General features: G+C 43.3%; 1 protein-coding gene across 1 annotated transcript in view; it reads right to left on the bottom strand.

The window, feature by feature from the left end:
• Nucleotides 1-1,355: 1,355 nt before the first annotated feature.
• The window catches only part of F9 (coagulation factor IX), a 31,693-nt gene continuing 17,564 nt past the window's right edge, over nt 1,356-15,484 (bottom strand). The window contains exons 6-8 of the mRNA XM_019653590.1: nt 13,880-14,085; nt 4,416-4,530; nt 1,356-3,455 (exon numbers count right to left, since the gene is read on the bottom strand). Coding sequence (XP_019509135.1) covers nt 2,908-3,455; nt 4,416-4,530; nt 13,880-14,085 — 869 coding nt within the window. The 3' untranslated portion in view covers nt 1,356-2,907. The remainder of the gene's footprint in view (nt 3,456-4,415; nt 4,531-13,879; nt 14,086-15,484) is intronic.

Genomic DNA, 15,484 nt, shown 5'->3' with positions numbered 1-15,484 from the left:
CGTTTAACAGTGGCAATGGGCTGCAGGTGGCTCATGATCAATTCAGCTGGTGGGGAAAAGAATAACTGTGGCTTGGAGATTTATGGGCCCAGGAGCTTCTCCCCGCTGCTGCCTCTGTCAGGGGTGGTCTCCATGGCAACAAGGCCAGAGTGGCTCACTTTTACCAATTGCAGAGCACTGGGGACTACAGACCTTTAGTCATTCAAATATGAAGTAACAGGTTGTCATGCATAAATTAATATCCTCCTTAAACCTAAGGGGGAGAATTACAGTGTCTCTTCTCTCTTTCCCTCTGTTAGCCAACAATAGCAGAACTGATTTCTTTTCGTGTATTCAGGAAACCTCAATCCCACTTACTATTTTTATTTTAAGTATGGTCTCCTTTCATGACACTAAATACAAGACTCGTTCCCACTCTGGAATAAATATGGATTCTGATTCAGCTCACATTTATTGAGCATCTACTATGTAGTAATGGAGTAGGCGCTGTCAAAGCAATTCACATACACTATTGTAGTTAACTCACAAAATATATAAATGTGGATCCAAAGTTCATGGACGCTATTAGTGTTTGGCACCCAGTAAGCTCTTGGTGAATATTTTTTGAATAAAGGAATAAAATCACAGACCATCGGGCTGGCCGAGTGGCACATTGGTTAAGAGCTGGCTTGGGATGCCAGAGGGCCCTGGTTCGGATCCCACATATGAGGGTCAGTGACACTGCCCTCTACAGCTAAGATGCTGAACAACAGCTCAACCTGGAGCTGGGTTGCCATGAGTTGCCGGCGACGGCGTAGGCTGCAGCCCCTGCTGCAGTGGGTTGCCATGGGCTACCGTGTGTGGCCAGCAGCCAGCGTAAGTAGCCAGCATCCACCGTGAGCGGCCGTCCAGAAGCCGGCGACTGATCTGCCTCGCCCGGGAAGAGCGCAATGATGGTGCCAACTTGGGCCAGTGAAGCAACGTCCTCCACAACTAGACTGAAGAACAAAAGGACAGCAACTTGTCTGTTCCCCTTCCCCAATTCCCCAGCGCTGTTCCCATCCCCCAATTCCCCAATAAAAATCTTAAAAAAAAATCACAGACCATCAAGGTCAACAGGGGCCTTTGGAGAGCATCCAGTCAAACCCTCTCATTATGCAAATGGGAGATCAAAGCCCAAAATGTGGAGTGATTTATGCAAGAACATATTAACAGCTGCTTAGACTCAATTCTGTCCCAGGTTGGTCCACACTGCCTCACGTGAAAGCTGGAGGATAACACCCTCCAATCTCTGCTGTGTTGTATTGCATTTGGACACAGCCTTCTGCTTGTTCTGCTGTGTTTGGGATCCTTCTCTGTGATTCAACAAGAAACGCTTTTGGAGAAATTGAAAAGTACATTTATTGATACTTGGATTTAAAAGACTGAAGTTAAAAGGCATACACTAGAATAACTTGAAAGAAGTCAGCAAGGCCTGGCTGGGGGTGAGGTAAGAGCCAAAGAAGCAGTAGCTCAGTGGGGTCACGGTGGTCCCAAACCTGATTTTGTCAGCAGTGCCACATGTCATCAAGTGCAGGGTGACCGATTCACATCAACCAAATTCACAAAAAGCTGAGGTATGAACCAGAACACCAGCTTATTGATTCTTAAAGGGAAATACTCTGTCTAATAGATTGAAGTATATATGTTGCTTGCTCAGCAACCCTCTAGAAAATTCAATACAGGAGGCCTAATTATAATGAAAAAGTTGCTTGCTGAGCATGAAACCAGAAAAGGGGAAGTTAGTTGGCTCGCTGGAGTGACTCATGTCTGTGAGCCTGGCGCATCCTTCTCCACTGTGGGGCTACGCTAGTTAAGGAGACGTGATGCTCACATTCTCTGGTCTGGGCAACTTCTTGCTTAGTCCTGGTCAGTACTAGAGACACACTGATAAATTCTTCCTTGTAGACACTAGTGGTTCTAGATTGCAAATTGACTGTTCCCTTTCTGTTAATGTTTTTTGTTTCAGATGGGGGAACAATACGCCTGGGTTGATGTTAGCATTCCTAGTGACAGTGACACATCAGTTTGCCTTCATAGAACCATCTCTAGTCAGTCCTCCATAACAACAGAATTACAAGCTCTTAGGGAACTATTCTGATAGGTCATTTCTTCCATGATGTATGTTTTTTAATAACATGACACTCTGAGAGGAACTTTTCCCCCAAGATTTTCAGGCCTTTACTCCTTTCCCTATGGTCTGAAAGCAGGTCCAAGACCAAACTGAAAGCAAGTCTGGGTTTGATAGACATATATAATCGTGTATTCTAGTAAAAAAGTATGATGCTCCCCTTCCCTCCTTTATCCCTGGGTAGGGAATCAGGGAGGGAGGGAGGGAGGGAGAGAGTTGAATATTAAGATTAAGGATCCAGGAATAAGGGTACAGAAAAAGAAGCAGTGTTTCTGATGAGTTTTAACCTGTCAGAAGCTCCTGTGTTCTCCCTTTATGAGTGTGGTGCCAGCTTTGTGATGGACTAGACCAAATATCCTGGATACAGATCTAATCAATTTTGATGGTTTGGTGGGAGAGGTAAGAAAGATCTGGAACATGGAATGCTGCTAAGGAGAGAGAATTTGGGAATTGCCTCAGTGGAGAAACACAGTGCCTGGTGGGCAATATGAAGAAGTTAACTTCACAGTTTTGTCAAGGGCTGGACCTGTAGGAATAGTCACAAATTCCTACCACAGTTTATTTCTCTAGTGATTACGTTTTCTAATCTACGTACTCTAGTAAAATGTGAATTCTAGATGGACTTCTCCCTGTGAAGAGAAAAACAGTATTCGTAGAATGTATATATTCAAATCTAAAGAGATAGAAAGTGATTAGTTAGTAAAGGACCTTGTTCATTTTCAATCCCGAATATGCCCATCTTAGAAATACATTTTTCTTTAAGTGAGCTTTGTTTTTTTCTTAATCCAATTGACATACGCAGATACCTTGGTATATATTCCGTATTTTCCTTTCACTGCGCACTCTTCACCCCAGCTAATGATTCCAGTTAAGAAATTGGTGCCTTCTACTTCTGTAACATGGGGTCCCCCACTATCTCCTTGGCATGAATCTTTACCTCCCTCATGGAAGCCAGCACAGAACATATTACTATAGATGGTGAACTTGGTGGAGCGAAGGCATCTGGCCCGGTCAACAAGTGGAACTTGAAGGTACTGAAGAATTGAAGCTGCTCTCCCTCTGTTGAAGACTTTCCCCCAGCCACTCACATAGCCAGACCCAAATGCGAGGAAGATGCTCGTGTATTCCTTGTCAGCAATGCAAATAGGTGTTACGTAGCTGTTTAGCGTTAAGGGTTTATCCAGTTCCAGGAGGGCAATGTCATGGTTGTACTTATTAATAGTTGCATTGTAATTGTGGTGCGGAATAACGCGAATCACATTTCGCTTTTGCTCTGTATGCTCCTCCTCCTGAGTGTTATATTCACCTATTGAAAAGAAATTTCTTTTTCAGTCAGTCTCCCCCACTAAGAAACACATTTTCCAGGTGTCTACCTAGCATCACTTACTGAACTGGGGTTACTTAAATGGCATGTCGCCCCTTGAAAATAAATTCCTCTTCAGTCACAAATAGTCTTTCACATAAACAGATATTCAGGGTTGAGCAGTTAGCTCAGTTGGTTAGAGCGTGGTGCTGATAACACCAAGGCTGCTGGTTCGATCCCCTCATGGGCCACTGTGAGCTGCGCCCTCCCTAAAAGAGTCGACTATGCCATTGTAGCATGAAAGCAATGTGTAACCAATGATGATGACTGTTTCCCAATACAATTAAAAAAAAAAGATTTTCAAAATGTCCACTTGGCATCACTGAATTAACTGGCAGCCAAGTGTCAAAGAGCTCAAGCTTACATTGGTATGATTTGGGTAAAATGTAATGAGGGCCAATGCATACTTCTCAGACCAGAAAGTGATTCAGGACTCATCATAGAGGTGGGTGTTACAAGTCTTACATTGGTCACAGGTGATGATGAATCTACTTGTCCTGGGTTATCCCAAACTTGCCCAATTTCAAGTATTTTGAGCCCTTTTGGGGGGGCGCGGATGATACATTCATTCAAATGTTTGCTGAGGGCCCGCTACAGGTTGTGCCAGGCACCAGGGATACAAAGATCAGTGATAATGACAGAGCTTTGGGGAAGGCTCAGTCTGGTGGGAAAATGGAGATATCAACAAATCATTGTCCCCCACTGAGTTAAGTGCTAGGAAAGGCATACCAAAAGCACTCTGGGGGGGGCTTGGTGGATGGAACAAGTTGAGTTTTGAAAATATGATCCCCCCCCACTAGCCCAACTTATTTAGCAATGATCTTATTAGACCTTAGTAAAATGCGATATACCAGTCACATAGAAGATATTGATGCTAGACTACATCCTTTTTTGTTTATTTACCTGCGACAACAGTAATAGCATCACCAGGTTTGAGACAGTGGGCTGCAGTCACGATCCATTTTTCATTAATGATGGCGCCTCCACAGAATGCATCGATTTTACCATTTAGAACGACCTGTGAAAATAAAATTATGGCTCTTATGACATAATATATTTGATCCAGAACAAAATAAATATGTGTGCCGGGGCCGGCTGGGTGGCTCAGTTAGTTAGAGTGCGTGCTCTTAACAACAAGGTTGTCGGTTAGACTCCCACATGGGATGGTGGGCTGCGCCTGCGCTCCTTCCCCGCCCCCAACTAGATTGAAAGCTGCAACTGGACTTGGAGCTGATGGGTCCTGGAAAAACACAATGTTCCCCTTCCCCAATTCCCCAACACTGTTCACTTTTCCAATTCCCCAATAAAATCTTTAAAATACTGCTTATTTTAATAAATAGATAAATACATAAGTAAATAAATAAATAAGTGTGCTGTGTATAGGAAGAGTGGGCAAAAGTTGGCTTGTAGGTGCCGGCAGAACTGGAGTGTTTCTGGAAAGGGTCAGCTTTGCAAATGAATTCGTGCTTCTGGATCACCATCACAACTGTCTTGAAGAGAACACACAGGGAGAGCCATGGGGAGCTCTAGATGAGGCAAATATGAGGGAACAGCTGCTTTTGGTGCTTTGGGGCCCTCAGATTCCTTTTCCAGATGAGTCTGATTCTCTGATGACACGAATTTTATACAGAAACACACTGACTTGCTTCCTCGAGATCAAGAGTTATTATTGAGTCTCCCATCCCTGCAGGTGGAGGAAATCTTTTCGCAACAGTTTCTTTGAAGAGAAAAACGGATTTTTTTTCAGGAGGTCTTTTCAAGCCCTTTCCAAACCGGAATATTATGAAACGAGACCTATCCAGGCAGGGCTCATGCGTTCTTCTATCGCCCCTAACCATATTCCACTGCCCTTGGCTGGATCTGTCAGCTGCCTTTGTCCTAAAAGGTGTACTTACTTCTGCCTTATTTGGGGGCAAAGTGGACAAAGGTTTTTGGGTGCTGCTTTGAGCCTGGTCATTAGTAGATAAGAGACCAATCCAGTCTTTTGTCTGTGGATTTATTGCATAATCAGAATGGACAATGACTATTTTACCACCTCAATGTCTAGATCAACGTGGAGAATTTCAATTCCAGGGTAAGCAAGTGCCTTGATCCGCTTCTTCAGGATGAAAGCTGAGAAGGTGAACACTAGAGGGCACACTCAACATTCGGTAAACCCTTTGTGGGCGCTGACTAGCCGCTGTGAACAAACGCCCTTTTAGGGAAGCACACACAGCCCCAGGGGTAAAACAGCTCATTCATCAAGGGAGTGGTCGATCCTTTCAATGTGAGTCTGAGAAGGTCCTTGGGGGACGTTCTAGTGAAGATTCTTTTTGTCCTGAATTCAATTTACTGAACACCTACTAAGTCCTAGACACCAAAGCACTAGCCTCCTCCTACCAGGAGACCTATGGGGCTGACTCATTGTAAGCTTCTGACCCCCTTTTCCATACTCTAGCTTTTCCTCTTGTTCTATCTGTTGCTTTTTATTTTGAAGAGTTGTAAAAAATATGGGAAAACTCATAATTGCAAATAAATAAAGAAAAAAATGTAGGAAAACTCCCATAATAGTATAGTAAACATCAGTGTACTCACCCTCCAAACTCAACAATCTTCTTAATTTTTTTTGAACATTTATTGATTACTTACTATGAACTAATCATTGTGCTAAGTGTTTTATGTACATTTAATCCTCACAACACTTTGGGGAGTGATATTAATATTTACATTTATAAATGAGCTAACTGAAGTTTATATACACATTAACTACCCTAAGGTTAGCTAGTAGTGAAGCTAAGATGCCAACCCAAGTCGGCCTGGCTTCGGTATCTATGCTCCTAAACACCCAGTAATTTTCCAAGTGTGGTCAGTGGATCAATTGCAGTAGAACCCTCTGGGATGTTTGTAAAATGGAGATTTGGGGACCCGCCCACATGTAATCACATTATTTGGTGAGTGGACCAGGAGAACATGAAGATTTCCGGAATATCCTTATGCATAATTAAATTTGAGAAATTCTGTTTCAGAATTTCCAAGGCGTGGTGACCTTTATAGTTTAAAAGTGCTCACCCCGGGCAGATGTGGCTACAAATTTGTGGAGGTCAGTGCAAGATAAAAATGTGGTACCCGGGTTCAAAAGCCAGGGAAAAAAAAAGGCATAGAAGACACTAAAATACAGAAGGCTTCCCTTTCCTCTGTGGTCTCTGGCAACCTGTCACGGGTTTTTAATTTACTGTTTAATGTCATGCTCCTCAGGCATGGGGCATATTTACTGGGAGGGCAGATACTCACAAGCACCCAGGAGCTGCACCCTGCGATGTAGCATGCAAGCATAAATGCACCCTTCAGCTGTCGGGTCCCCCCTCCTGCCAAGCACCCCCCTGATGCCCTGTGCCCCAGCAGTGGGAAGGCTAAGTCAATCTTCCCTTCCCACTAGCCCACGGCAGCAGTCCCCCACAGAGGGAGATTCCCAAGCGATTGCAACTTCCATGCCAGGATGTGCTCAGTACCTGGAATGGAGGTAGGCAAGGAGCTCGCCCTCGCCACTCACCCTCCAAGTGCACTGGGACATATTTTTGGTCCTGAGATGCCATGTGGCCATGCCCCCTCCCAAAAAGGCACAGGGTGTGTGCACCCCGCCTCCACATTCCCTATGACTGTGCAAGAGGAAGGTGACCATGGTAACTCTTGGGGATGAAGAGGGGCATTATGCCAGTGTGCCGTGGATGGGGGGGTGACAGTGGTCATTGGGCAAATATGGGGGGGGGCGGGGAGAAGGAAGGCTGGCCAAGGCACCAGGGAACAGGGGACTGGGACATCAAGAATCCATCCTCTGCAGGTGGTGAGAGGAGAGGCTGCAGTGATCAGAGGTTCCAAGTCCCCAGAGCAAGCATGCCCCATTGTGTCATGGGACTTGAGTTACAAAACACAAATGCAAAGCCTTGAATTCCAAATGCGGGATCCTCTTGAATGTAGGACCCTTTGCAAGTGCACTGGTCACAAGCTCATGAAGTTGGCCCTGACCCCAAGTGATTTTTATCACCAAGCAAATTTGGGCAACACTGTGCTATACTGATCCTAATGGTTACAACTGAATACCTCTGTTCAAGTAACTGAAGTTAAGAATTCCCATGCAACAATATAAAGGTGCTTCTTGTCTGTATTAGAGGTGAATTAGACAGCTCTCATTCCAATGGGCTAGTTAAGCCAGGCTGAATGATATCCACAGCCCCTGGGCACAGAGACTATGATGTAGCTGGTCTGACTCACCAAAGACTTGCTACCTGGAGCTTCTACTGCTTTCTGATGGGTGACTGAGAAATACAGTTGTGTATGTCTAAGCCTAAAGAGCAATTTTGGCTAAACACCTGGTTGATATTAGAAATTGTAGCAAACATCTGTGCCAAGCAAAAGCCCTAGATATATGTTTGCATTTACAGATATTACAAACGATGATTTTGGAATGTTTGCTTGGCTGCCTCAGGGTCACAGCTCTCTAAATATTAGCTATTTGGGGATGAGCTGTCTGCTTGGCCAAGGACAAGTTCTTGCAAGACGTCATTTCAGAGAATGATGGGGAAAATGGGAAAGCATATGTTCTGAGCAAGGCCTCCGAGTCGACCTGTCAAACATTTTCATGTTTGTCATGTCTTAACAGGTGCTTGTTTTCTCTCTTTCAGACACACACGGATACACTCCAAACACACCTACATGCATCTACAAAATACACATTCACATATCTGTTTTGATGCTCTTCACTGACAATGCCAACCCAGAGTAATAGCTGTTGCCCTGTTGTTCTCTTCCTAACCTTTGAACTTGAACCTGGCCTTTCCCTGGGATTTCAGTAAATCCTTATTTTCCCTATTTAACTACCACCAGCTCTACAATACTATTTTTTTTTAGCTGAGCCATCCTGCTACCTGTTGGCAGCTCAGCGGCTGCTCAGCTCGGGCTGGACTCGAACCGCTGTTGCTCAGAGCTCAAACTCTTGAGCGAGCTCTTAACCAACTGAGCCACTCGGCCGGCCCTACAATACTATTTTTTTTCTACATTTTCATACTCATTCTCTCTCATATAAAAGCAAAACCATTTCTGCATGATGTACAGCTTTTTATGCCCACAGGTGTGATTTGCCTAGCCCTTGGCCCGACTTCATTTTTCTGGGCACAGAGGCGATGCTCACTTTTGGTTTTTAATGACTAGTTAACTAGACTAGTCATTGAAATAGATTTTTATCAAACCATCTTAGAGAATAACAGTCTAAATATTCTGTCGACAATAGTTTTGTGGGACCAGGTGAGATGACATATGTCATCTTTTCATGTCTCCTAATTGGAACTTTATTTCCTGAGCTAGAAAAAAATAGAGGCTTACTTTGTCCAGAAGGAAGATATTTCTATAGTATTAGGATCTTCATTAACATCTTCCTCTCAAACACTCCAGCCTTCCAAAAGAGAAAAAGTTTGGTTCATACATATGGTAACTTTGCATGCTGTCTGCCACGGGGCTTGGGTCTGTGTGGGTAAGCTGTACAGGTGAAGAGCTCAGGAACTTTTTAGGATAGCTGCAGACCAAAGCTGAGGAAAGCCAAGACTGGGGAAAACGCTAAGACGTTTCAAAGATTATTTAGGCCAAGAATAGAATAACGAATAGACGGACTGCTTCTCAAGACATTTTGTTGGTTCAAATGGTTAAGTACTGGCAATTGCATATGATACAACCTAATATAAAGGATAAGGAAAGCTTAAGGACCTGGCTTCCTTTGTATTCTGCCCATGATAAAACAGAAAATAGAAGACCAGGTCCTGTGCATACAGGGCTGGACAGATACTAACCCGAAGCCGAAGAAGTGGGAGAAGCTTTTGGGGAAGTTTGTGTATGCTCAGAATTGTCCGCTGACAGGATCAAGGGACCAAAACCAAATTAAAGCTTTAAGAAGCCGAAACACCTTGTGGCTTCCTAAGATCTCTCACTTCTTTTTTTTTTTAATAAGATATTAAGATTCTTTTTTTTTTAATCGGGGAAAAGTGTGTTTTTCCAGGACCCATCAGCTCCAAGTCAAGTAGTTGTTTCAATCTAGTTGTGGAGGGCGCTGCTCCGTGGCCCATGCGGGGATTGAACTGGCAACCTTAGTGTTATGAACACTGCACTCTAACCACCTGAGCTAACCAGCCACCCCTAAGATCTCTCACTTTTAAGCTGTTGATAAAAGTGGTCTCATAGTATAGGTGTTGGGATTTCCCTGTTTTTCTCTAATGTTTAAAAGTTTTCATTGCTTTCCTATGTAGCTGTATGAAATTCAAGTCTTGTTTGAGTTTCCCACTGTGCTAAAGATATAGTGAATCCATGAAATGTCCTTTCTGTTCCTATATAGTGCATTTAACCATTTAGCTTCCTCTCTTCACTCCTGAGGGGTCCCTGAAGAGTCCCTGCTTCCTTTCCCCAAGTTCTTTAGGGGCTCTGAGCCTACCATGGCTGGGCACCTGGAGGTAAAATGAAGGAAATTGGCATCTCCCCTCCCTATGCTCCTCTCTCAGACCTTCTGTCACTGTGAGGCGGGGTTCAAGATCAGACAATTCCGCCTGCACCTTTGACCTTGCGGGGTGGGGCGGGGCTCGCAGGCCGGAACCCTATGGAGCGCTCGGAAACTCGGGTCTCCATTGCCGCGCAGTGCAGCTTCTGCAGCTTAGCCTCCAAACCGAGTAGCTGAGGTGAAAGCCCTACAATAAGGTAAGAAATGAACGCGACCACAGACAGGCCACATAGAAAGTGCACATCGTGCCTTAGGGTCTCAAAGCTGTCCCCTAGCCTACTCTAACCTCCCCTCGGGTGAATCAATGCCCTCCATACTCTCCTGGATGGGGATATCAGGCCGCTGCTGCCCCCAGTGACAGAACAGCTCTTCAAGTCAACAATGAGACAAACATTTGTTGAACAAACGTTTCTTCCCAAAGCTGCCCAGCCCATGTAACTCACACTGTAGTTGGAAAGGGCTTTTGTAACTGGGGCCAGAACCTGCCTGCCTGCCTGCCTGCCTGCCTGCCTGCAACTTGTACCCATAAATCCACAAAGAAAAAGTTGTCTTTCCCTTACTCCTGTGGCCCTTTAGCTCTTGCAAACAGCTCACTTAAACCTTTTCTGTACCAGACTAAACCTTTCCAGTTCGTTCAAACTGTTCATGACTCCAGATGAAAGTGAACTCCCTAGGTTCTTTGTGGGATTTTTTTCACCCAAGTGGCCGCTTTTCCCTCTATTACCCATTTATGAAGCATTAGCAGTTTGAATGACCCTTTTCTAAGTGACATTGCTAAACAGTCGTTCCTATTTTAGAGCCACAGATAGAATATTTTGGCCAGCTGTGGCGTGTTTTGCCTTGATGCCTGTGCTGCCAGTGCCTTGCAGTCTTGTCTGCAATCAAATCAAGTATTTCCTCCCTGCAGATTAAGGGTGATGGATTAAAGGTGAGAGACTCTCTGGCTTGTTTCATTTCTGTGTTGTCTTTGTCTAAGAGTGATTTTTGTACACTCAGTTTATTTCATAGTTTTGAAAACATTAACCTTTCGTGAGAAGCTGGGTGGAGGTGGGTGGGGAGAGAGAGTTCTCTGGTGAGGACGGAAACAATGCAGATGTATGACTGGGTCTTTCTCAGGTGTCCTAGAAAGTTGCTCAGCTCTTCACCTTTGGAAAAAACCCTAAAATCTAGTCCTTTGTAACTTTCCAGTCAGTAACCTTACTTCATATGGGGGAAATAGGGAGTGAACGTGCATGAACACATATGCATGAGGGATCTTGAACATTCCAAATGATCTTAGCTCGGCTTGATTAGGAAAGAGACAGCAGGTACACTCACTACAAGTGTGCAGTGAGGAGGATGTGACAGATTTGAAATGATGTGCATCAATTATACGTTCTTCCTCACAGTACAACTGCAACCATCATCTAATAATTTTTTCTGCTTAAAAGAAAAAAAAATAACTTGAGAGGGTAACTAAATTTTCTATTAGGAAACACTTGCATTGCTAAAACGTTAGGAAACATCTGGTTTAAAGGGAGTGGGTGAGGGACAGAGATTATGTGACTCAATTGAGACTTTATAAAACTCCATTCTTTTTGTTTTAGTTCTCATTTAAGTGTATTTGCCATTTCATTTCTGGGATGACAAGGGGACAATGCTAAGTCCATAATGCATGCATCCTGGGAGTTTTGGGTTTTTGGTATTTTTTATCCTGGCCTTTTTTTTAATGGGAAGTCATCTTCTTAGCTAATAAAACACCCCTGGGTGACAGGATCATCCACTCTAGGCACTGTTTTATGTCCCGCAAGTCCAAGGAAGATAATACTTATAAAGCAGAATCATTTGTTCTAACCACCTTATCCATGGAAGTTGGATACAGAATGACTGAAAATGCACAAGAACACAAATAGTAAAATTAGAAAGAATCAGGTACATGGATGTTAAATAGAATAAAGCATACTTAGAGTGGCTGGACCCAACAGGGATTGTTCGAGGACAGGTCGATGGAGAAGGTGAAAAGTCAATCTTACGAAGAGTCATGAAGGGTGGGTGAAGGAAGGGGCGGTGGTGGTTGAGGGAAGCAGCCCTGGTAGGATACTTAAGTAGGGGACGCGTGGGTGTAAAGGAATATATAGTGCATTTTACTGGCTATAAGGTCAATTCCAACAAATATTATTACGGACAAGGTGAGAAAAAAGGAAAATATAAAGTTTTAGTTGTGATGGTCTGCAACCCTTCAGTACTATTCTCAATGTCTGGGCCAAATCCCTACCTTCCAGGAATAGGTTCATCTTATACCCATTGTATTGGGAAAATGGCGGGCATTCTGAAGAGTCCTAGATAGATGCATAGCTAGTCTCAGGAAATTCCAGTAGTGAAACCTGGGGACATTTACCTGATCCCTGGCTTGAACTGTTCACTGTTTGATGATTGAAAAGTCTTTGAAGCTATTGGTCTCTAATGGCAAAAGTTCCAACCTCAGCAGAGAAAATATTTAGAATGAAGCATCCTTGAGATGACTAAATCACATATGACTATGGTCACTAGGGAGTTTTGTGTGAGACTCAAGTATTGTAAGTGCTGTCCAATAGAACTTTCTGTGATCATGGAAATGTTTTGTATCTGCGCTCTTCAATATGGTAGCTGGTAGACACATGTGGTTATTGTGTCCTTGAAATGTGACAGGTGTGACCAAGGACATGAATTTTAAATTAGATTTATTGGTAGTTCATTTAAATTTAAATAGCCACATGTGGCTAGTAGTTACGTTATTGGACAGCCAGACTTCATATAAGGACCACCTGGCTCCTTGCCTACTCCTTCTCTCCGATGGAATCACTTCGGTTTTAGCTGTAGCCAGTTACAGCCCAGGTTTTGCCACAAATTTAGCTCTTGGTCGTCGGCCTAAAAAATGTGCACAGGTGATTGTCATGTAGGTTGTTTGCAGATCACACCTGGAAGAATGTGGGACTGGGTACCATGAGTCCACTATTTGGTGTTTTGGACCTTAGTTTCTGTACCAAGATCATTTCCTTTGGACTAGTGGGTTTCAAATTGTAGTGTGCTGGGGTGTAGTAGCTCAGTTGGTTAGAGCGTAGTGCTGATAACACCAAGGTTGCTGGTTTTATCTCCACATGGGCCACTGTGAGCTGCGCCCTCCTTAAGAGTCAACTATGCCATTGTAGCATGAAAGCGATGTATAACCAATGACCATGGCTGTTCCCCAATAAAGTTTTTTTTAAAATCCTAAATTAAAACAAAACAAAACAAAACAAAAAACAGATTATAGTGTGCCTGAGAATTACCTGAAGGGCTTCTAGCACACAGATTGCTAGGCCTCACCTCCAGAGACTCAGATTCAGTACACCTGGGGTGTAGCCTTCTTAACAAGTCCCCAGGTGATTCTGATGTTAGCACACTTTGAGAACCACATGGACCAAGCCCCTATCACGTACCCTGGTTCCAGTAGCCCAGTATTTCCCTTAATCCTTCCTACTTCAGTCCTTTTTTAAATCCCTTCAAAATAATCCAGTTTTTCTGGACCTAGAGACTTTCTGACTCTCACCAGTTCTCCCAGGGGCTGAAGCTGAAGTAATAACCCTAAGCCCCAGTAACTGTGACCTCACTGCCAGCCCTCCTTGTTGCTTGTTTGGAATCCTGCTATGCTGATTCCTTGATGCCAAACTCTCCTTGGCCGTGTATGGTAGCGGTCCCTGGACTTCTCTTTCCTATGGGGCCATCCTCATAATTGCTTAGTGCTAAAACTTCCCTCACCCTGATAGGTGTGTCTAATGTCCTAGCCTCAGCATCACACCTGCCCTGCCCCTTGCCCACTGAGCTCCAGCTTTGACACAGCATCAGTATAGAGTACCTGCCATGGGAATTGACCTGGTTTGGCATTTTCTCCGCCAACAATTCGAGTGAGGTTGTTATATGGTTCGGTGCTTCGAGTGATGTTATCCCAAATTATTTCATCTATAGTAGAATTTTCATAGTCCATATTGGAAAAAACAGCCTCAGCGCGGGTGTGCTTCGTAGAAGTGTGAGGGATAGAAACTCTCCCACATGGAAATGGCACTAGAAAAATGGGGAAAAAACATTAGTATTTGGATATTTCTCATTGGCAAGCAGAACATGTATTATAAAATCGAAAATGAGGCCCATTCTTGTCACTTCTGAAAAGCAGGCCCATCCATATTTAAAAAAATCTAATCAATGAGTATAGTTTCAAACTAAAAGGTTAATTGCATTATTTTCATGGAAAGTTTTCAAACCCTTCATGAAAAGAACATTTGGCTCAGGAATCCATCATCTTTACAGAAATAGGATAAGTGTTCCAGAATCAAATTTTGTAAGACTTTTATAAAGTCTAATGACTTTCTGTTAAGTTTTTTTTTTGTGTTATTTTTTTACCAAAAAGTCTTATTCCCAAGTACTGTCCCTGAATGGAAGTCTCATGATTGGTGACATGTAACTTTAACTTTAGAATTAGGTAAATGAGACTCCTACTGCTTTTGTTAATAAGATTTCTTTTGTAGACTACAATACCTTCTAGATTCCAAGGTGGATTTTAGGTATCTGTTTGGGGGACGGGGAGATCATTGTAATTTAATTACCTGACTGTCAAGTATTAAGTAAATATATTACTAATATGATTATCACAGCCATATCTACCTGGAAACTGGCCACCTTTTTACCTTGATTTGGTTTACTCCCTACAGAAGAGAAATTGTTCACTGAAACATTGAGGACAACCAGAATGGAAATTTGTAGTCCAGCAAAGCCAGTCACCTCACATTTCATTTTCATTTCTCACTATCCTTCCAGGCCCATTCCTTTTTTTTTTTTTAAGCTGAGCCATCCTGCCACCTGTTGGCAGCTCAGCGGCAGATCAGCTCGGGCGGGGCATCGAACCGCTGTTGCTCAGAGCTCAAACTCTTGAGTGAGCTCTTAACCAACTGAGCCACTTGGCCGGCCCCCAGCTCCATTCCTTATAACAGACATTTCTATAGCAACCAGCTGTGGCAAAGTATCATGAAGACAGCATGTGGTTGGGAAAACAGGAAATTAGTTCAAAATACATATATATATGTAAATATAAATCATCAACAATGGCGAGAGGAAAGGGATCATTACTATTGAAAGGCAGAAAAGCTTATTTTAGGTTTGGCCTACTTACTCTGCTAAAGCTAAGCCAATATTCAAATATAACACTTAATAGTTGGAAGTGCTTCTCAATTCTTTTTTTTTCTCTCTTCTAACATAGAAAGGTTTATAAGGGCTTAGCGACTGTGCCACCAGTCTATACTGGAGTTAAATTTTTAAGGTTAAAACACATATACAGTAAAAGCTTGGATTACAAGTAACGTGGTTTGCAAGTGTTCCGCAAGATGAGGAAACATTTCTAATACTTTTTTTTTAAAGATTTTATTGGGGAATTGCAGGAGGGGAACAGTGCTGGGGAACAGAAGTTGCT

The sequence above is a fragment of the Hipposideros armiger genome, unplaced genomic scaffold, assembly GCF_001890085.2.
Source record: "Hipposideros armiger isolate ML-2016 unplaced genomic scaffold, ASM189008v1 scaffold_203, whole genome shotgun sequence".
Classification (NCBI taxonomy): Eukaryota; Metazoa; Chordata; class Mammalia; order Chiroptera; family Hipposideridae; genus Hipposideros; species Hipposideros armiger.
The sequence above is the reverse complement of the archived record's forward strand: the minus strand, read 5'-3'. Positions and strand labels throughout refer to the sequence as shown.